This window comes from Semicossyphus pulcher, unplaced genomic scaffold (assembly GCF_022749685.1).
Source record: "Semicossyphus pulcher isolate SPU_LCO1_2020_fin unplaced genomic scaffold, fSemPul1.0.p SCAF_3, whole genome shotgun sequence".
NCBI classification, from domain to species: Eukaryota; Metazoa; Chordata; class Actinopteri; order Labriformes; family Labridae; genus Semicossyphus; species Semicossyphus pulcher.
The window spans coordinates 4,636,539-4,659,323 of NW_027211704.1; the positions used below are offsets into that span (position 1 = coordinate 4,636,539).

Sequence of the window (22,785 nt, forward strand, 5' to 3'; positions counted from 1 at the left end):
TTGAGCCTGAGACAGAAATTCAAGATACATAAAGGCAAAATGTATCCTTCCAAAAAAGTCATGTTTGATGCTGCACATCAAACATGACTTTTAGACTTAAGTAAGCGGAAACACAGTCAACTACACAGCTGGCTGTAGAGAGACAAATTGTTTTAAAGTTAACATTAGAGAGAGCAAGAGATAGCCACAGCTGTTATAAATATATTATTTCGGTGAACTAGCAACTTGGCAGTTTAGTTTTCAATCCCACAGCAATGAAGCGGATGCTTTATCTCGTCATAAAGACTTAAAAACAGCTATACTTGCCATGCTAGAATGATAACTAGCTCAACATAAGCTCAGAGGAGTAGCACATTAGTTAATGTTTACATTTTTGCTTTGTCATCACCAGTTTAACTGTTTTAGGTTTATAATTTTGAGGTAATTATTATCCGTATTAAAAATTACATGCTGTATTCAAATTATAAAAGTCCTAAAATAAACAGCAAAATAGCAAAGTGCACTTACTCTTAAGCAGAAAAATGGCCCCTGTGACTCATGCTATTTTTATTTTCACTGCGTATTAAAATAAGGTTTCTTTCTTACTTTTGAATAAGCACCTTTAAATTTCTTTGAAACTAAATATACAAATCACAGTGTTCACGTTCAGTTTCAGAAATGTGCATACATAAAGAAAGAAAAGATTGAAATTCAAAACGCATCATATAGCTTGGGACACAACTGACAGATTATTTTCAGGGGGTTTGAGTTGACTGATACCCAAAGAGTAGGCGTCCCATGTCTAAATATCTAAACTGATCAGCTTTAATATAAATCTGAACAAATGATCCCCTTTAATCTTGTCTGATAAAGACTTAAATTAAGGGCTCTCATCTGCTGTGGCCTCCAGGGTTTACCTTTAAACTCAGTAACATAATCTGCCACTAGAGGTCAGTAGAAACCAGATTCAGCTCTGTGTCAGCCTTAAGGGTGATGTGTCACATTAATAATCATGTTGAGAGTTTGAGTCCAAGAAACGACCACAATCCTTCAGTATCAGCCTGTTCAGTCGTTACACCTGCTGCCAGTTAATGGACCTAAACCAAAAAAATTCCCAACATGACTCAGAGTCCTCAACAGCTGCATAACCATAACCCCTGGTTATGTCCCAATTTTTATTAAAAACTTTGAAAAGCTTGTTGTTTATGATGGACATTAGTCAGTTTATGCAGATTGCTAATGAAGACATTTGCCAATATTGAATCTGGGGTTTTTATTTCCAGTACAGACCTAACATGACCTATAATAAAAGATTACCTTGAAAAGAAAGGTAATGTGATTGAGCATCCGTTTGCTTTTCTAAGTACGTTTTGTGGTTTGATGATTCATTGATTTCTATTTCTCTTTGACAACTGGCCAGACACAGAAAGAGACGTCTTGGTAGCAATAAGTTCTACTTAAACAACTACTACATTTTGTATTAGATTTATTTTAAATTGTATTGTTTAACCTTCTAAAGCAATGTGTATCCCTCAGTAGAAAAGTTTAATGACTTTTTTCTAGACTCAACAATGTGATCATCATGAGCTAGATTGTTTAAAACAGCTGCAAATGATTTATGATGCAAGAAACAATGATAAATAATATAACTGCCGAAAAAAATTGCTTCTATTATTCTGGGTATATAATTAAATCGCACCTTACTAAAGTACAACGCAATGACAATTATTTATGTGCATAATGATTGAACAAAACTAAAACATACAAAAAGTTCACAATCAAAAACCAATAACAATCAAAATCCCAATTACCACACGAACAATCTTTGGATTTAAAACACTTAAGCTGTGAGTAAACGCCACTGTAGCAGTGCTTGGTAACGCAGATTCACCGTTTGTTACTATGGAAACAACTATACAAAACTTGTTAGCTAGCAGCTGCCTGCTAGCTGTAGCTTACGTTAACCCGAAGCACACAGCACAGGGAAGAAATAGCTGACTTTCAGCTCACGAAACAAACTTACAGTATTTAATGCAGCTCTCCCAGACAGCCCTCTTCTTCGCCGTCCTCTTGATCTACCTTTTTATCCTCCAGCACGTTAGCAATTAGCATCCTTAATGCTGGAATTAGCCGTCCGTGAACGTTGCTGCGTCATTCACTCTCCCTCTTTTCTTATCAATAACCAAGGAAAAGCGACGATTAGCACAAACTTATTGTATTTCACTGAATCGATTTGACACTTGTAATAACTCTTACCCTAGAAACAGTTAGGGGAAGGTTTTTTTACGGGATTTTTTTTTTTTTTTTTTTTTTAAATGTATATTTATGTTTTCGCATACATACAACGATCCGTCACATCACTGCAACGTCATCACGTAAAATAAAAACATGATTATAGTTCTTCCTCTTTGAGTTTTAATGGCAGCTTAAAGCCCCTGTGAGGAGTTTTTTTCTTGTTATGAAACAGACTGAAATTAATTTTCATTACTCTATATGACCTGCAAAAGCAAACCAGACCATAAGCAACAACACTGATTATTTCTATATAGTTATTTTTAATGCCTAAAGCTGCTGGCGGGGTGTAGGTGTCAGATGAAGCGAATAACTGCGCGCTGCCTTTGTTTACATTTTCCAGGGCAAAAGTTTGAACTGACTGATACATATGATTGTTAAAGAAAGCAGGATGAGATTTTTTCTTAAAAAACAACACTTAAGCCGGTACATAACAAAAATAGCAAAGGGATAAGAGGTACGGCTTTGTCCACAGGGGGCGCCAAAATCAACATAAACCAAAAGTTCCTCACTGTAGCTTTAATGTAGTTGAATGCTAACATTAGCTGTTGTCTTATCAAATGAAAGGGTTAATCAAAATTGAGCTTTATCATGGGCACGGTGTATTGAATTAAAACGGTTATTAGCAGCGGTGAAAGGGTTAGAGTGGCCCATTAATAAATTCTGCCGACAGTCCTCATAAATGCAGAAGTTATTCCGTTTCTACTGCTGTAAATCCCCAGAGATCTCCATGGTGCCGATCATACAGATATCACACAGTCATAACCTTTCAGCAGCAGAATGACATTTTAACCCCACTTGATCCTTTTAATACCTTTTTAAAAGCCTGCACAGTATATTCAGGGATAAGTTTACCTTTCACTTTGCGACTCAAAGGCATGCTTACCTGTAAGATTAAATGCTCTATATCGCTCAAGGCCACCGTTTCTTGGCAGATATCCCCTGGCTCACTTCATAAAAAGAACAATTATGACAAATTTTAAAACCCGTTGAACAGTTACCGGTGGGAAGAAAAGATAAAACGTCAGCTGAGATCTGGATTTAAAAAGAACACACGACAAGACTTAATAACTTCATGATTGTCGAGCCGTCAAACAACTGTTAAGGTGGGTGTAGCCTGCTTTTCAAACCACAGGTAACTGAATTTACAAAGCCTGTATTAGCCAGACAGCACACCGATGAGTTAAAAAATAAAGTTTATTGAGCCCTGTGTGAGGCTTGTAAATCCTCTGTTGCTCAGGCAGACATGTAGGCCGACTCCAGATGAAAATAAGACACTATGGTTAAAAAGAGGGTAAATAATGCAGCCCCATGTTGTAAAATAAATAAAATAATCAGATGAACAAAATCAGACAGAAACATCACTATGAAATCATGAAATAATCATTTGAAATTATTTAATTCTGCTTCTTTTCCAGATAAAAGTGTTTCTCAAAGATATAATCTCAAAGATTTCTATTTAAATAAATATCTGTGAAGTCACTATGTAATTTATTAAGGTAACACAATGGTGATTGAGTCTATGGCCCACTGATGAAAGCCTTTGCATTTGCAGTATTACAGACTGGCTGTCTGTGGTGACTTTCGCTGAAAAAATCCCAAGCGGCGCCCAGTTAGTGACGCGTTTTCCATCAGCCAGCAGTTGTTGGTCTGCCAGAGAGGGTAGGCGGAGCTAAGCGGCTGCTTTTCCGGTCTCTGCAAGTGTTGCGAGTAAACAGTAATCTACTATGGCTGAACAAACAAAGAAAAGATGGATGACTACAGATACAACTTCAACAAGAAGTGAAAATCCAAAGAAAAAGAAAGAAACTCGACACTCAGATGAAGCAAACAGTCTGAAAAGGAAAGCGACCATCAGCGAGGAAAATCAAGGTTTACCACCCGAAGCCAACCGTGGACGTCACACATGCAACACTGTCTGGATATCTGGGAAGTGTTCTCCCGCAATTACCGTATATAGCTATAGGTGCCGCCAAAGAAAACGGGATCTTAGAGATTATCACTTTATGTCTGTTTGTGTTTCAGCTCTTTTAAGTCTCTGTGTGAATCAAGACAACTGACCGGAGCTTGTTTTTAATAAGCTGGTATATTATACATGGGCGTGTTTTTTCAGTGATGTTAGGATTAAAATCTGTCTTTTGAGAATAATCTGTAAAAAGGACATTTGGAATTGAGAACTGCTGAAAGTATAAATCTAGTAGTTTTGTAATTTTGTAAATTAGCTTAAGAGTCTACAGCAGCTCTGTCAGACCCTACTTTGCCACCACGGTGCTTTGAGCTACTAACCAACATCATTCAATTACAATGCTAACATGCTAATGTTAAGAGAGGGAATCTATCATTCTTTAGCATGTAAGCATGCTAACATTTGCTAATAAGCACTCGTACTGGACAAACTCAAAGCTAAATGAAATATTAACAGTTTGGTGAACACGAATGTTGGTACAAAATTTAATAAAAATCCATGAAAAATGTGTTCATGAGATTTACAGACAGATCAATGTTGGCATTCATAGATTAACATGGCTAAAAGTTCATTTTACAATTTCATGGTTAATCATTCGTTTTGTCCGTATGTATTTATATGATTATTCATTTATTGCTATTTATTACATTTTTTAGGACTTTTGATCTCCATAACAAAACAACACACAACATTGTAATATACACATAATGCAGCATATTGTAAATAAAGCAGGGCTCTCAGTAGTGAAACAATATAAAATGTATGCATCACTTTACGCCGTGTTACTTCTTAGAAAAACAATTACATTGAAGTAGCGTCACGACACAGTCACAGCAGAGTTTGAGGATCCTCAACTCAACAGTCTTCTTCTCTGTACCTTCAAGATGAGCTTACAGATCGCTCCGTCCTCCGGTTGATGGGTTAAAGAAGCTGATTGACTTTTTGTGTATATAACAGTCAGGACCAAACCCAAAGAGAAGCAAAACAATTTTAACCGTGGCAGAAAAACTGGCTCTAGCTCAAACAGAGACAGCGATCAAGATGAGGGAAACAAGAAGACAAAACAAACGTAGCTGAGGGCGATGGGCGTTTTCCTGAAACTTGTACGTAAGAGCAATCAGTTTTTACTTTTGAGTTTAATGAGTGGAGGATAATCACATTATGGCAAGGTAAACAGGCAGATCAAGCAGATGAAAAGGCAGTTCATTTATTTATTTTTGTTCCTGTTTTTAATATGTGGTTGTTTTAATTCTGCAGCAGGAAAATGCCTCAACAGCCACGTTGTTTTGTCTCTTCCTCTCGGCTAATGCACAGATAAGCCTTCATGCAGCAGCTGCCAGCTGTCGCTCCAGTGTTGGCAGTGGAAGTGTGTACCATTGGGGTTGGTCAGTGCACGCGTACCATGTCACCTTTTCATTTCAGGCTTAAGTGTTCAAGTGCATGGTCAGAGTGTTGTTTCGAGGGTTTCCACCTCCTCCTCCTCCTCCTCTTCCTCCCACTGTGCTGCTGCCTCACACTGGCTGGACAAACTGGTACACCAGTCTCTGAGACACGTCAGGCTTGCGGATGATGCCTTTCTTGTAGTATTGACGTATGGAGCGGCTCAGCTTGTCATAGTTCATAGCAGGTCGATTCTTTCTGAGTCCCCACAGTCTCGCAACGTGAGCTGAGTCTTCAATTTTAAAAATACCTGATGGGAATCACAAGAGATTCGATATTTGTAACAGCATGCAGCAGAATGAATAACAGTAGGTGCTTACATTTTACATCACACATGCAGAGAGCAATTTTAGTCTTCATTACATTTTTTTCTTTTCTTATATTTAATAAGAATTCTCATAGAGATCAAAATCCCTTTTTATAAAGGGACCGGGGCAAGAAGGCAGCATTACATGAATAAAACAAAAACAAGGTAACAAGGAGTTTTTAACCGCTCTAAAGAGAAATGTTGTAATGAGTCCCCATTTTCTTGTGCTCTGTCTACATAGATGAGCACACTGGTGACACTTGTCTCCCGCTATTTTTCCAACTGACACTCACTGGAGGTAAAATACTAAAATATTTGGATCTCAAACTTGGATGGAAGCAATCGTGTTAAAAAAAATCAGCCTTGCAAATCCATCCATCCATGATCTGTACCACTTATCCTGTTCAGGACTGTGGGGGAATGGAGCCTATCCCAGCTGTCACTGGTTGGGCAAGAGGCGGGGTTAAACCCTGGACAGGTCACCAGTCAATCACACTTATACAAGACGAGCCTACGGGCAATTTAGGGTCACCAGTTAACCTAACAAACATGTCTTTGGACTGTGGAAGGCATTCAACATGTTGCTAGCCTCAAGGTGCAAAAAAAAAAGATCATTTTAAATGTAAACATAATTTGTCTTTACCTTTAATTATATTGAAACATTATAATAAGTCTTTCTGAAGATGGATTCATACGGTAATTTCTTAACTTTGGGATTTTTGGTGCTTTTGACAATGTAAGAACATAAAAATTAGATTGTAGATAAGAGTTAAACGGAAATAAAGAACCTGCTGACTTCAATTCTTGGTTGAGGCTTTGAAATCAGTTGAAATGTAGAAGCATGTAAAGGTGTTCGGTGAAGTGCAAGAAAAGGAAGAAGATATGTGAGATGAATGTGTTGCATTGCAATGAGCTGAACTTTCAGTTGAAGCAAACTACTGACAGCAATGTGAGAGAAAGAGATGAAGTATTTGAGACTTTAGTTCATGTGTAACAACTGAAAGCAGATGAAGTGTTGGCGTAAGCCTTTAAAGCACATTAAGTATCAGTTGAGATGTTGCTCTGAAAGTTTTGAGCCGTAAGTTAAGTAAGTGCTGAGAGCAGTTCAAATACAATAGTACAATGGCTCAGTGATGAAATATATTTCATATTAACTTAATTTTCACTCTCAAGTTCTGAATACTTTAGTTTGTCTAAAATAGTAAGTTACCTTTTTCTTTGTTGAGCCAGCGGATGCAGCGTCCGTAGTTGTGAGGTTTGAGCAGGAGTTCTCGGAGGAACTGCCACAGATGAATCGGCTGACCTGAACAAGACGAGTCTGCCTCAGACCACAGCTCCTCGCCACCTGAACAACAACAAACAACACAGAGAAATACTAAATCCCTGATGCCCCAAACATTACAAGATGAGGCCCTTAAGGACTCCTAACCAAACAGGACACAGGAGAACCAGACCAACGTGCAAGTTCAAATTATTTAAGAACCTCTCAGTTCAACTTTAATACCCAAGGAAGGCTAGTGACAGGTGAGACCAACACGCTTCTTGACACCTACAACCAATCAAAGAAACAGAATGTGACGTAGCAGTAACTGGCTACGCTAGGTTGCTACTTTTAAGACTTAAAAAACATGGCTTCCATTACAACATAATACACAGATGTTTGGCATTTCTACATAAATAAATACCATCCAATTCTTCTGATTCTTATTGGCGGCCATCTTTATTGTTTACTAAAATGCCTCAACAGAGTTTAAAATCACGCCATATTACATAAACGGGTGTGACTGGCCCGATCTGAATCTGATTGGATGAAAATCTGTCTAAACAGAGGAGATGCATCTGTCAGAGCAAATAAAACAGAGTTAAAAGTAAACAAAAAACGTCCAGTAATGTGTTTAAATATGCACAACTACAGTTTAATATAGTCTTTAAATAAATAACAGCCAACCTACCGGTAGTTTTGGTGTCTCCAACTGAGCACCTTTCCTTCATCCAGGCAGCTGCAGACAGAAGAAGACAGACATATAATCAAAGAAAGTTTCACTTAAGATATTTCATTGCTTAACTCCTTGGATGTTTCCTCATCCAAATTAACACCCCAAGGATGAAGCATGATGTGTGATGTACAGATTGAAAAGCCCTTTGAGTAGGGTTGTGATGATACTGCGGTTATGTAACGCCAACGCTGGGGTGGACTCAGTGACTGTCATCACCGCTTATTTATTTACTTATTTTTTATTATCATAGACCTATGGCTTACCTACTCAAAATCCCAGGTTCTATAAATTAACTGAAATAAAATGTGAAACTTGATAAAAGGTTGAATATTAGCAGTGAAGTGCCGTTTATTCCCTTCACTGAAACGCCACACGTCACATTTACGGGTCGCTGTGGCGGCACAGAGAAAACAGCAGGGCCTGAATGCTGTCAGGTGTCAGAGTTTGCAGAGCAAAAACTAGGAGATGCAGCAGTGAGACATTTCTCTGTTGACCCCAAGAGAGAGAAAGAAAGAATAAAACTGAACACCTGTCCGAGAAAGACGGTAAAAAGGCCGGTATGTGTAGCGGCGAGCTGTGTCGGAGGTTAACCGCCGAACCGCAAGGGGGCATCCATGTTTCACTGATGTCCCAATCATCGTATGAGGTGGTGCATGCTTTGATGAACTTGTTGAATAGAATATCCCACACACCTGACTTCCATATGTCCAGGTGAGCATGCAGCGTGTCTCCGCACTGTGGCGAGCGCTGCCGAAACTCCTCCTCGCTCATGGCACACAGGTCCTTTCCTGTCAGGTCCAAGAAGGCCTTTCCTGCATGAGGTAACCTGTACAGGTGTTCAGTCCACAGCAGCCACTTCTGCACGTTCCCCGTGTTCCACTCGATCGGGTCTACAACACAGGGTAAGAAAAGTGTGAGAAAACTCCCACCTGTGGGCTGTTCCTGCCGTGATAAGTAAGTCATATTTAATCAAGTTGTTATAGTCCCAGCTTTTGTTTCAGCGTGTATCCTGCTTATTTTACACATAATAAACTTACTGAAACCCCAACGTAATCACCTTTTTATGCCACAGTAGAACAGATGACTGGGGATAGCTCAGGTTTATGACTTGACAATGCATAATTCTTCGTCTGTTTGCTTTTATGAGCAGGAGAGACCTCGCCCATAAGACTGTGTACACGTCTAATGTCAGGAAAGAACCATCAGTGCCACAATCCGAGAGAACTCATGCAAAGGTCAGGATTAAAGAGATCCTGGAGCAGGCAAACACGGCGCTGCGTCAGTCAGGATATGATTCAGGTGATCTGTCATCCTACCTGAGCTATCCACACAAATATCTGTTGATTCTGGGAGCGAGAATCAATAATCCCTTTTTTCTAGCAAATAACGGGCAATGCATGAAAAATACCTTGTGTACTTTAAAGATTTGTTTCTTTGTCAGTGTTATGTGTAAGGGCTTTAGCAGACCTCGTGCATCTACAGCAGCAGGTGTGCAGAGGGGGGAAGTAAAAGTACTGAGCTGCTGTACTTGAGAAGGGCTTTCAGGTATCCTTACTTTTTACGTTTACCCCCCTGTCTCTATAGACACACACAATAGAACTTTCTACTTCTGCATTTCCCAAACAGGCTCGGGGAATTATAGATTATTCTTTTACCACAAAGCACAACCTTCCAAACGTCAATAAGATTTACACCCAAATGTACGAGAAAATAACACACAGAAAAGGCGAGTCACAACAGTAACTAGAGAAAAAGGACATAAAAGTTGCATCAAGAAAAAAAGGAAAATTTGTAGAGACATAGATGAAAGCGAACCAGACAGCAGTGCAGACGACCTGGAGCAAGTTCATAAGATTTATTGGTCTCCCAAACATGACGTGAGGTTCAGTTAGCTTTGCACAGAAGCAGCTGGTAAGAAATGTCCTTCAGAGGGACACTGTGAGTACATTTCAGAGCCTGTACCATATCCACTTTTACTATAGTAAAGAAATTGTATCTGTGTTGTAGTGTTACTATTTAAGCTAATTGTGCATGTTTGTTTGAGGGCAGCCTACCTGGGGTGATATTGAGCAGCTTGCAGGCTGTTTCGATGTCCTTCAGCACCTCTCCCACCACCATGCTCTGCACCTGCTCCAGAGAGCGCTCCTCCTCCTGGCCCTCCAGCCCAGGAGAGAGTCCCTGCTCCTGGCTGTCGATGACGGGGCACTGCTCTGGTTCCTCCCTGGGCTCCATGCGAGGCACGGCCAGCGTCGGGGAGGCATCTGAGACTTTCACCACCCAGGTGGCATCTTCTGTGAGGAGCATGTCGAAGCAGGAGAGGTAGAGGCCTGGGACGCCGCGCTCCAAGGCGTCCACGCTCGGTTTGGTCTCGCCCAGGTCCCATGATTCTTCAGAGGTCCTGTTTCGCTCCAGAATAGGGAGGGAGTCCTCAGTCATCCCGATCCTGGATCCATACACGGTGCCTTCTGATAAGCTGCCCACTGGGTTTGACATAACTGCTGTCTGGAGACAAGAGGGACATGAAAAGCCACATTAAACTTCTCGGTTACTCTGATCTGTTACTTTCACATAAGCAGAAAGAGATGTTAGCTCTTAAAAGTTTACTTTCATAAATGCAAAATGTCAGAAAAGTCTGTCTTGTTACCTCCTACAATTCTCCAGTTGCTAAACAAGATAAAGTTTTTGTTGAGTAAGAAGCTCCATCAGTTGCAGGATTTCTGAAACTTGCTCGGAGCAGAACTGAGGTGAGTGCTGGTTGATGCTCTATAAGAACCCTAATGGAGATACTGGGGGAAATGACCCTCATGAGAGTTACACACACACAGCGCTGACGGGCATGGGGCAAAATGGATTTGACTGAGTCTCTTATTTGTGGGTCAGTGGCCCAGAATGGCTGATGTGTCGGGGGTAGGTGACTCGTATTGAGACCTGAAGCAGCTCCGCCGCCCGCCTTGGCTTTCAAGGAGCCGTCTGTCTCCACTGTCAGCTGGAGTTTTTAATCAAGTTAGGTAATGTGGGGAAGAGCGTGCACGGAATCTGCACAAACGACCCGAGGCGCCTGTTTTATGAAGACTACACTGATAGCTTCTTCTTGACAGGAAATTGCCATCATAAGTGGTCGTTTATGGACGTCAGCTGTAGCACAAGTGTTGTAATCTCAGGGTGAACTCGCATATGGCACCCATAATGTGTACCTGCCACAGCTGGCGTATGGGAAGGCACACTGCTGTCACGCACCAGGTTATCAGCGGCTGAAGGAAGTGTGCTTCCACACAGCACATGTTGAAGGAGAGGTACGGCTTTATTTGTCAAGACATGAAGATATTAATGGGTAATAAACTTTGCTAAATTGTAGACAACACCCATGAGCCTTTTTGGATGCTTAAAGGATAAACAAATTAAAACATAATGTGCCAAAAAAGTGATGATGATGATGTTTTCCTGACTTTGGCCCTATGATAAAAATGTTCATTTTTTGTGTTTTGATTTAACTTTTACACTTTTTGTACATCAGATAAATTTGATACTGCTAGCAGCTGAAGAGTCGTCGTTTCAAAACTTCTGATCAATTCCAGATCAAACTCGCAAATAAAAAATCAGGACAGGATCTGAATCAAGAAAAAACTAATCACATCTACCTTCTGAACATAACGTTGTGCATTACATAACTATTGGTATTATAAGTGTTTTTTGGTTCAGGTAGGTACATCCATATCTGACATAATCATTACAGCTTTGTAAATGAATCCAGACGTACAGTTTAAAGTGGTTGTCTTTGCATATAAGCTTATCATAGAACACTGAACTAATGGTCTTAGCTGATGTCTACGCGCTCCAACTGCCCATCTAATTTTTCATTTGATTTTGGCTTCAAACATTTTGGACTATTTCTAAAAAACATAAATTCAAGAATCTTTCAACAGAATGATCACAAACCTGTCCCATGATTAATTCCCCTGTTCTTTAGGTCACAGTTATTTTATAGCTCTAACAAAGACATATTCTCTCTCTTTTACAAAACTTCCCAAAAGTTAAATGAAGTTATCTTCCCCCTTCCACGGCACAAAGAAAGATTCCCCTCCTCGTCTTCTTCACCCCCCACTGTAAAACCCCCTCCCCAGTCTTCCTTTTATCTCCAGATTTCTCGTAAGCTATAACCCACACTCCCTTTCACTCCATCAGGAGTCAGATTAAAAACCGCTGGCGTCCCAGCCCGGCTGCTGCGTGTCAACTCCGCTCTGCAACAGCTTGCGCTAAGCCCATTAGCAAAGCAAATTTAGCCATATTACCTTCTTCCAAAAGGAAGAGGGGGCACAAGAAAAAGACACAAACACAATCCCCCGGGGAGAGGGATTAAGACCCTGACTGATCTCTAAATGAGTTTGGTCAAGACGCTGATATTCATTTCAGGAGCATTAGAGCTCGCTCCATTTACTCGGCAAAGTCAGCCTTTGACACCGACGGGAAGAGAACTCCGTGCATGCAGGCGTCCACCCTGGGAACCATTTTTCTTCTACATGCTTGGTCACATTTAAAAGGAAGAAGGTGAATATTTGAGAGAGGTTTGTATCATCACATTGGAAATGTCAGTTTTTGACAGGGCTGCAATTTATGGTTAGTTTCATTTGAGGTTTATCTATTAGCCGTTTGGTCTATAAATCAAGAAAGATATTCAATAAGCCACATTTTAAGAGTGGAGAAAGTGGTTTATCCTCACACTGGAGGTGCTGGAATCATCACGCTTGCTATTTACCCTTAAAAATTGACAAAAACAGTTGATAATAAAAATACTTGCAACTATTTCTTTATTTAATTGGCTAATTGCTTATTCGTCTAACTGTTTAAGCTTCAATTTTTCTCTGCAAATATAACAAGAAAGTGACCAAGACAGCTTCCCAAGTATTTTGACTGAGTCATTTGGACTTTTATCAACCTGATTTCCAGCAGCTTTAACCGACACGTGATGTGCATTAAACCTTCTACACATATTTCTATGAAAAAAATAAAATAAAATAAAGTATAAAGTGTCACAAAAAGTCCTTTCTTTCAAACTTTTCCTTCAAATGAAAAAAAGTGAAAGTCTCAGAAAACCAACTAGCTTGAAATTAACCCGTTCGCCCATTTATCATTGTTGCTGAAACAGCTAAGTGACATCAGTGTTTGGATTAAAGTTAATGAGTAGTGATTAAAGTCGGCTGAGCTGAAAAAGAAAAGGTCGTCCGTGAGATTTCAGAAGTGTCTAAAACGCTCCTCGAGCCGCTCGCCTCTGCGTTGTTTGCGTGTGGAGTTAGAGGAGTGTGTACAGCCAGGCGTGACTGTTTGCCATGAGAGCGTTAAAGGGAGATTTCTTTCTTTGTTATTGTTTCTCATGGGAAACTTGGACAAGCTAAGGAAGTCATTGTTCTGAGAACAAGGAAGAAAGAAGTTTCATCTTTGTGTTGAACTCCTTTAAGAAGTCTGCAGGCTGGAGGAAGGATCTGTGGATATTTGCCCTGGATTTATGGCCACACTGACATGTGCAGGTGCCGTGTTCACATTATAAATTAGATTTAGGTGCAACAGGTGTCTATTTTTAAGCGGGCGGTTTATAAAATGCAAATAAAGGTTGATTATTTCTGCCTTCTTTCACCATGACTTCTATTTTTATTGTAGTTTACACACCACATTTCCTATCTGCATAAAAAACTTTATTACATTTAACGATACTTTTTTCTATCCCTGGGTTGTACTAACTGCCATGAGGGATGTTGGTGCACTTGGTGATCCGTATCTGCTGTGAGTCAGGTGCGCTGGCATTCGGCCAGTATCCCAGGAAACACAAAACCATGGAAAACGCTTTGGTCCTGGTCCAAATTAATTTTGATGGAGGGCTGTATTTACAGTTAATGATGCAGATGATAAAGGTGACACTACTGAGATTTGACCTGAAGATTGGAGGTGTAGCACGGATGGATGGAGAGCTGTCACCTGTGTGTGCAGATAAATGGCAGAGATGGTGAAGATACAGAGAGTGTGGCTGTGAGGCCTGAGGCATGTGCTGCTGCAGCTGGATGTGATGTGCTGACTGTCAGAAGAGCAGGTTTTTAATAGTTTTAAAAGTTTCTGAAAAAATGGGACAGTCAGCAGCTGCTTTTCAAAGAGCAAAATGCTTTATGGATTAAAAGTGCGCACCGACAGGAAAGGCGTTTCCATCCACCTGTTCTTTTTTTTGTGCACGTATTTAATTTGTCTGTGAAGGTTCTCAGTCATCCAGGTCAGGTAATTCTAAGATTAATCCAAAAGGCGACTTGGTTGAATTTCTTGCAGACGTTTCACCTCTCATCCGAAAGGCTCCTTCAGTTCTAAACTGACTGGTGGACGGAGCGAGAATTTAATTGATGCTGGATTTTAAAAAACGGGATGGAAACTTTAGCATTTGAAAAATATTGCAAAAAGAGCTTATCTGCAATGGAAATGTTGGTCTATCAATAAAAGCAAAAATGGCCAAAGGAAACAGATAAAGCAAATGAATCATACAGCATGCAACCAAGAACGTCCCAAAAAAACATCTGATCGGTTAAGACTGAGAAGTAAACTGCACCTTCCTGAAATTAAGACGACACTTTTCAATCAAATCTTAGACATCATTTTGAGTCATGTTTAACTGGCGCTCTTTCGTCCTGTATCGTCGTGAATAGAAAGGTTTGATTAGCATTTACTTTATTAGAAAGTTGTTTAAGCGATGCGTTAAATTCAGACAAAAACGTAAGTATTAAAGTTAACACCTCTTAGTGTCAGACTGATTTAGTAATTTTCCGAATTCGACGACCCAACATTCACACCCACTTCAATCTGCCAGCTGTGTTGGGATGAGAGAGTCGCCGAGGTTACAGCTTTTCCTTTAAGCTTTGTCTTTTAATCCAGCCGTCCATGCCATCTTTTTTTAACTGAGAGAAACTTTATGAATGCTTTTTAATTTCTCCATATTTAAACAACATCACATCTCTCTAACTTTTTAGATTTTCAACGTTGTCAGAAAACATAAAGTGCACTTTCAAACCGCAGTCATTTATACAATTCCTTCCTCCATGAGTGACGTCCTTCAAAGTCTGGGTTTTTAAACACACAACAAAGTCATACATAACAAAAGGTGTAGTTGGGTTATTTTCATTTGTAACTTAAACCTCATATCAACGTGTTATCTTGGGTAATTGCTGTCACATTCAATTTCGACCTTTATCAGAGTCATAATTCAACCCCTTGTCTGCTCCTGGACAGCGGGGAGAAATGTGTTTTGAATATGTCAGCTTGGCTTTGTGGTTTTTGGCACTGAACCGCCAACAACAGCCGTGACACCGTTTATCTGACCACATTCTGTTTAGTTTTTTTATCTCTCTCTGTGAAAGCTGGTGTGATACTGGAAAAAAAAACAGGTAAGAAGAGAAAAGACAAAGAAGGTAAAACAAAATGAGATAAGAGCTTGTCTTTATGTCAGCTTTCCCTCCAGCTTTTAGACGCGTTCAAGATGCTTTTTCTGAATGATGATTTACACCTGATGCTTTTAATTCATAGTTGTCAACCGACCAGTTACTTAAATAATAAATAAATAAATAATTGCTGTAACTAAATAAGAATTCTAATTGAAAAAAGTGCATCTTTAAATCAGATTACCTTGTATTTTTAAGTTTTAAATCTCTACACAAGATAATTAATCATTAAAAATACTAATAAAAGACTTGAAATCTGTGGAAATTGTGCCACAAAGAAGCTGAAATTTTATCAATATTTGTGGCAGACAGGTGCATCATGGACAGAAATGTGTTCTTATGAGAAGTGGAGAAAAAAACCCAACACAACAAGCAAATCAAACCTTCATTTTGGAGACACACATCATACATTAGGCCATTGTGTAAGCTTAGTCTCTTCTTACCGAGGCAGAGATGCTCTGACGGCCAGAGGCAAAGACCCGTCAGGATGGTGGAAGATGCAGTTGCAGCTCTGGTTCTGTTCAGGATGGAGGATGGACTTCTTCTCCCGCTGCAGACAGGACGCCCGGTGCCACCTGAGGACAGAGATGCAGCAGGCACCCTTCAATCTGTTTCCCCACTGATGTCTGTCGCAGAGCCCCCAGCCCGAGGCCTCGGACCCTCCCAGCGTCTTTGCTACAATTACACCTGAGTCACAGCCTAAAGCACAACTGCAAACTAAACCTCAAGAGAAAGCACCTGCTGGGGGTGTGTGCAGAGAGAGGAGCAAATGAGCGAGTGCAAAGGAATTCCTGCACCATTGAATGCAATTTATATTTATAGGGCAGTCATGTTTACTTATGCACACAACTCTCTCTCTTTGTGTGTGTGTGTGTGTGTGTGTGTGTGTGTGTGTGTGTGTGTGTGTGTGTGTGTGAGTGTGTGTCTGAAGTGCCATGTGTCTTGCAGATTAGCTCAGACCTCTTTAAACACTACTAGTTGACCCCAGTGCTCTTAGGTGACAGACAATTCAAAGAGTGTCCATTTGAAAAAAACTTTCTAATGAAAGTAAAAAGTTTTATAAATGTTGTTACGCGCTCAGGAGCAGAAGTAACATTTTATCAAGTATTAACTAAAGTATAAGGATGAGGAAATTACAATTTATGCGAGTATTTCCATTTTATGCTACGTTATACTTTTTGCTCCACTTCCTTTATTTGACAGCTTTGCTTCTTACTTCTCAGATTAAGACGCGGCCGGTATATTAACGAAGATTATGAAAAACAATACTTGAGACTAAGCCAGGGTTTACCTACCTTTTTGCCTTAGGAGCCTTTAAAATAACATCCTCAAATGATCCTCAAACAACATACATCATTTGTTCCAAGCCTCTAAAGCCAGAAGTACTTTGAGTTCCAGGTGCTACTTTTTTAAGTGACTAAAAGGTTCCTCCAGCTCATTGCTGTCTGCCTTTTGGCTGAGATCTATAGAGTCGTGAAGATTAGGCAAATTAGTCTGCTGACGCGTGAAAATGAAAAACTTGTTTCACACAGTTACAGCAGGGTTTTTTTTTTTTTAATAGCAGCCTTTTATTGTAATAAATAAAAATTGTCCCAGCAGCATAACTCAGTCTTTTTAGTACGCCTGAAATTCAGCATTAAAGTTTTTTGCTGGTTATGAAACAGACTGAAATTAATTCTGATTACTCTATATGACCTACAAAAGCAAACCAGACCATCAGCGACAAGATTGATTATTTCTATATAGTTATTTTTAATGCCTAAAGCCGCTGGCGGGGGGGGTAGGTGTCAGACAAACAAATAGCTGCACGCTGCCTTTGTTTAAATCTGGGGCAAAAATGTAAAGCGAGTGATACATATGAATGTTAAAAAGAGATTTTTTTAAATCAAAAACCACCACTTAAACTTGTACAGGACAAAATCAGCAAAGAGATAAGAGGTACGGCTTTGTCCACAGGGGGCGCCAAAATCAACGCAAACCAAAGGTTCCTCAGAAGACCTATGACTTATTGTACCCCGTGCACTTCACCCTATTTTTTAAAAACTGTGCTTACTGGTGTGAAACTGACAGCCACCACTTATTAAGAGCTTTGTAAGTATTTAAGCATGGCATAGGAAATTAGATTGTCACAGCAGCTCATGATATTCTAAAGTAACCAACAATAGTAAAATGCCACTTATGCATTAATGTTATTTAAAGTCTAATAATGTTATACATAATAATGTATCAGTCACAAGAAACATATTTATCTGCAGAACAAGTCTTTGCACTTTAAGTATATTGTCTGAGTGGCTCTTTAACCCCTGTCCAGGTTTAAATCTTAGGGTTTATATACTCACCATGCTAGCCTGGATTTGACTCAATGTCCCTGTTTCACACTCGTGACGCAGACTCAGGTGACCTGCAGCTTCAGAACAAAGTTGGCTGAAGATTTTGTTCCGATAAAGTTACATAAAGATACTATATTAGAGAAACGTCAATCAATCTGCACTTACGATATTAATATTTGATTAGAAATTACACTGAGAGAAAGAGTGGCACTTACTGTAAATATTAACTCATAATGTGGTTAAAGTGCTGCTGGAGAAAGTACTCAGTACCTTTACTGAGAAGATACGCCTTCAATATTCAAAGTCAGTTTTAAAAGATGTCTATGTTATTTAAAATGAGTGTTATTGGTCATTGTGATTGATCTCCACATTGGATTTAGGACATTACTTTAGTAAAAGATCACAATTATCATGAATGAAATGCACTTAAAGCATCCAATATAAAAGTTCACATTATGTCTAACATTATATTATAAATGTATGAAATCATAAGCAGTATTTCTTCTTACTTTCTCCTTTTTAAAAAGAGTCAGGACTGAGTGGATAATCCGTTTTGGATTAGCATCAGATCTATGACCGTCTTTAACCTAGTTTATTTAAGTTTCACGGATATTCCACTCAGTATTAATAAGCCGATAACGTTCTTTGTCCTCTGAGCACAATCATACAGTGGTGAAGTAAAAACACATGCATGGGTGTGCCAGGCTTGAAATAATATAGCTGACAGGGGCGGAGATGATCTAACTGCTTTCTGTACTGATCGGGACTTCTTTAACCTGATTACAGCTGCAGTAAAAGGTGCAAAACCCCCTCTTAAATATAAAGTTGTAAAGTTACATAAAGTTGAGTAATATAAGTAGGCTGCAAGTACCTAAAAACGTTGCTTAAGTTAATAGACGTTGCTACCTTCAAATACTGGGGATGTCATACTTAAAGTCGAGCTGAAACGGCATTTCGAGAGTATCTAGCTTCCGTATCGTGACGTATTTCCGAGTGAAACAGGACGTGCAGGCGGGACGTATCATTAGAGGGATTTGATTTGATCGTTGTGTGAAGTGGGCGTAGACAGACGTTCTCCACAGCGCAGTAGCTAGCTAACTGGCCGAGCGTTCTTGGTGCTCTGCGGCTAAATGTTGCAGATTGATTAGTTGAAATAGTTTGGTGCTAACTTACGTAAGCACGCGTGAAATTTAGTTTTACCGGAAGAAAAAATGATCGGATTTTGATATAAGAATACGACGTCAAATAGATGCACAATATTACCGGGGATGTGACCTAAAAGGATTAAAAGGACATTTTTCATTTCACCTCGACTTTAACATTAACATATTTTCATTATTTGGGGAGTTGTCACTTTGGTCAGCCTGAATTAACGTCAAATACAATGAAAGGAAAATCCACGTGACGAGGAAACATTTCAAACCACTGTGCAGCTTATTTTACTTTCTACTCTTCATCCATTTGCTCCAACTAATCCATTTTCACCCCAAACAAAGCTCTAAATACACTGCTTCTCCTTGGAGCTTGTGCTGCTAGCTGTTAGCAGGCAGCTAGCTGGAATTTTGTGTCTATATTTGCTTACATTTAATACAAAACAATAAGATTTACTCTCATTTTTGCTGTCTTTGGACGTTTTTAAAAATATTGGTTTAGTTCATTCACAGTAGTTTTAACTTGAGTAACTTTTCACACATATTTTGCAAACCACAAGGAGCCAAGAGCACAAAGCATTACATCAGTTAATAGCAAATTATTGACTCTGCATACTTCGTGCATTACATTTAGGTCATATCAAAATATGACGGTTCACCTATTGAGTCTGCAGACCAATAATGTTTTGCCTCCTTATCACTGGTTTCCCGGCAGCACATACACAACTCAAGTTCCTTCAGTAACATGGATCATTTCACCGCTAACATCAACAACTACACAAAACAAGCACGAGTGAGATCTCTATCACTGCTGAACACTTGAAAATATTGACTTTTATATGGATGGAGAAACTGTCATCAGCTTGACATCTCAGCTCTGAAATAGTTGATTTCTCGCATTTATTAGAGTGAATATTAACCACAAATGTAAAAGCAGCCCGTCTGTGTTCTTCTATTGTTTATTGCTGAGTGATAATGAGTGACTGTTTCCTTTAGAGGAGCGCCTTGCGTAAATAAGTCTGAACAATGTGGCTCTGTCAAAAGAATGGAAACAATAGGTTTTTGTGTAAAGGCTTTCAAAGAGAAGCTTGTTTCTAACAGGGGAATCCATAACAATAAAAGTACTTTATATCTTTGAAGTACCTAATCTGATCTTTTCCCTCTAATTCATCATGTTTAAATCATTAAAACTGTTCCCATAGCAGCCGCAACATCCTAGTTTCTTTTTCTTTCTCGGTTCCAGCGGATATTTTCTATTCTTTTACTTCCGATGCGGGAGCTGTGGGTTACAGAGGAAATTGTGAAACACAGAGAGGGCGTGCACAAACTGCGTCAAGACGTCTCAACAGCTGAGTGTTTGAAGACACACCAAATCAAACCCTGAGCCATGACAACCTTTTCTAATTGAACAATTTGATCTGAAACTGTGTGTTTAATTATAGACACACAGTATGAGGGCACACTTGTGCACACAAATTAGTACTTTTTTATGACATGGTACACACTTAAATTGACCTATAATTAAAAGGGTCATGAACTTTAATTTTTACATGTTCTTATATAAAAAGGAAATAATTACAAAAGGATAAAAAAAAGTCTGTTTGCTTTTGGCTTTTCCTGCATCCAGTTGATCAACAAAATTTGCATGGCAGTTTTCCTCGACGAGTGTTTGACCTTTTCTTTGGCTCAAGAGCAACATTTTCATGGTTGAAAGACAACAGGTTAAAAGAAGCAACAGACTGGGCGTCGATTGTGAAGCCACAATTGGTTCAGTGTGAACTTGAAATGAGTAATGATTGTGCAGGTGTCCTACTGTAAACAGGTGTCAGTGACCCACCTGAGTTGTCTTAGCAAAGTCAATAAACACCAAGAGTTGTTAAATGAACAAGAATGTGAATATTTAGTGTTGTATCTGCTCTGACTGTGGTTGTGACAGCTTCTCCAACTGTTCGGAAATTCGGATGACTCCTCTTGAACCCCAAGAGAGAGATTTATTGAGTGTGACGCATTCATCTTTAACGTTTCTTCTCACAAGAACAGTTTGATATCAAGTTTACATCAGTTTCCTGATAGTCTGCTTCAACAGTCAGGCAGAGTGCCAGGACATTACGCTGCTCGTAAAACAGTTAGCGCTGCAGAGACATGCCTGATCCTGCAGATGTGCATAAAGCAACGGGTACAAGGTCAAAAGATCATATGCAGAGTTATGTAAGAGGAAGGACACACTTGACATGTGGAAGAGGTTTACTCGTACATGTATAAAGCTTTATCAGATGAACTGATCCCACATCGCAAATATCAGTAAGTTGGAATAAGAAAAAAGATTAGTCGTCGTGATATTTGACAGTCTGAGGCGTGTTCACAAGCTGAATGATGGTGAAGCAAACCAAGCGACAAGGTCTCGGTTTTTCTGTTCCATATCAACAGGCAGCTGGCTATGTGGGGCTGGAAGTTTCTTCTCAACCAAGAGTGCCAAAGCAATTAGAGGATTCAAATAAAGTATTGAAATTGTGACTTTCTGCCTAATTGTGTGCAGGTGCATTTGTTTTTAACACAAAACTTCACTACACAAAGACAATGAATACAGGCAGAGCAGCTTACCTGGAAGAGGGGGTTCCCGTGTATAGAGGCTGAGTCCTGGTCTTCCAATGTCATCTCTTCTCTCTTTTTCCAATGTTCCAATTCTCACATCAGCTTCGTCTATTAATAAAAGCAAAAAAGCTCATTACAAAATAATAAATAAATAAAGACAAGCAACAAACTACACCAAAGAAAGCACGTATATTGGTAGAAAGCAGACAGTAACAAATATTATGTTTTTTCCCTATTAAAATACCAACACAAAAGTGTGTAGTCACACCAAATATAAAATATCAAAATCTAATGGAAAATCTTCGATAAAGTTTCCCCCCCTTAGTTTAGTTCATATAAGTAACTATCATTTCATATTCCATAGTTTAAAGCTCAGATATCTGGTGACAGGGAAAAGTTATGGGGGGCTGGATTATTTATATGACAGAAATGCACGTTACTAAATGTAAAGAGCAAGCACAACTCATCTATGTTCATTATTGAACAATTGCGTTTCATATAAAAAGCATACTACAATGACCACAAACAATTAAAATCCATATGACAGTCACTTCATTAAGCATTTGTAGATTTACAAAGTACTTAGGCTGTAAGCTAAACTAATGTAGAACTGGCTATAACTTGATATGAAGTTTACTATGGAAACACGACTCCAGCTAGCTAACAGCTGCCTACTAGCTCTGTAGCTAGCGTTAGCCCAAATCATGCGGAAAATAAAAGTTGTTCACTTTCAACTCACGACGCTAACTTACAATGCAAATAGCAGCTCGCTCGGACAGTCCTGTTCTTCGGCGTCCTTCTCATCGTTCTCATTATCCTCCATTTGTGGAAATACAATATCTCCACCATATTAGCATCTTCATTACTGGGACTAGTCTGTAATGTCCCGACCAACATCATTCGCTCTCCATGGACTTATTGTATACTACTGGTTCGATTCAACTCTTGTAGAAACTCCTTGAATAGAAACTGTTAGAGTAACGTATGGTTATGTTGTTCCATAAATAATCAAACTTTAAATAGTAAAAACCGACCATTCAAATCGCACAAGGCCAACGGTCATCAGTTGCATCACTGGAACGTCATGAAGTAAATTAAAAATGTATTTAATTTATTTTTTATCGACATCTGTGTCTCCATGTGTATATATTACAGTTTAAATTTTATTTTATTTTCATTACAAAATTACTGGGGAGCTAAGTTTTTTTTTTCAGTTTTCCTTTTTCACTGTCAATACGGTGGCCGACAAGGACAATCGCGCCGAA

General features: G+C 39.3%; 1 protein-coding gene across 1 annotated transcript; it reads right to left on the reverse strand.

The window, feature by feature from the left end:
* Positions 1 to 4,715: 4,715 nt before the first annotated feature.
* Positions 4,716 to 16,200, reverse strand: LOC138606178 (SAM pointed domain-containing Ets transcription factor). Its single transcript, XM_069678642.1, has 6 exons — positions 15,891 to 16,200; positions 10,036 to 10,483; positions 8,674 to 8,871; positions 7,937 to 7,984; positions 7,195 to 7,329; positions 4,716 to 5,927 (listed from the first exon to the last, which is right to left on the reverse strand). Exons 2-6 carry the CDS (start codon positions 10,472 to 10,474, stop codon positions 5,749 to 5,751), a joined length of 999 nt encoding a protein of 332 aa, XP_069534743.1. The 5' UTR covers positions 10,475 to 10,483; positions 15,891 to 16,200; the 3' UTR covers positions 4,716 to 5,748.
* Positions 16,201 to 22,785: the final 6,585 nt, after the last annotated feature.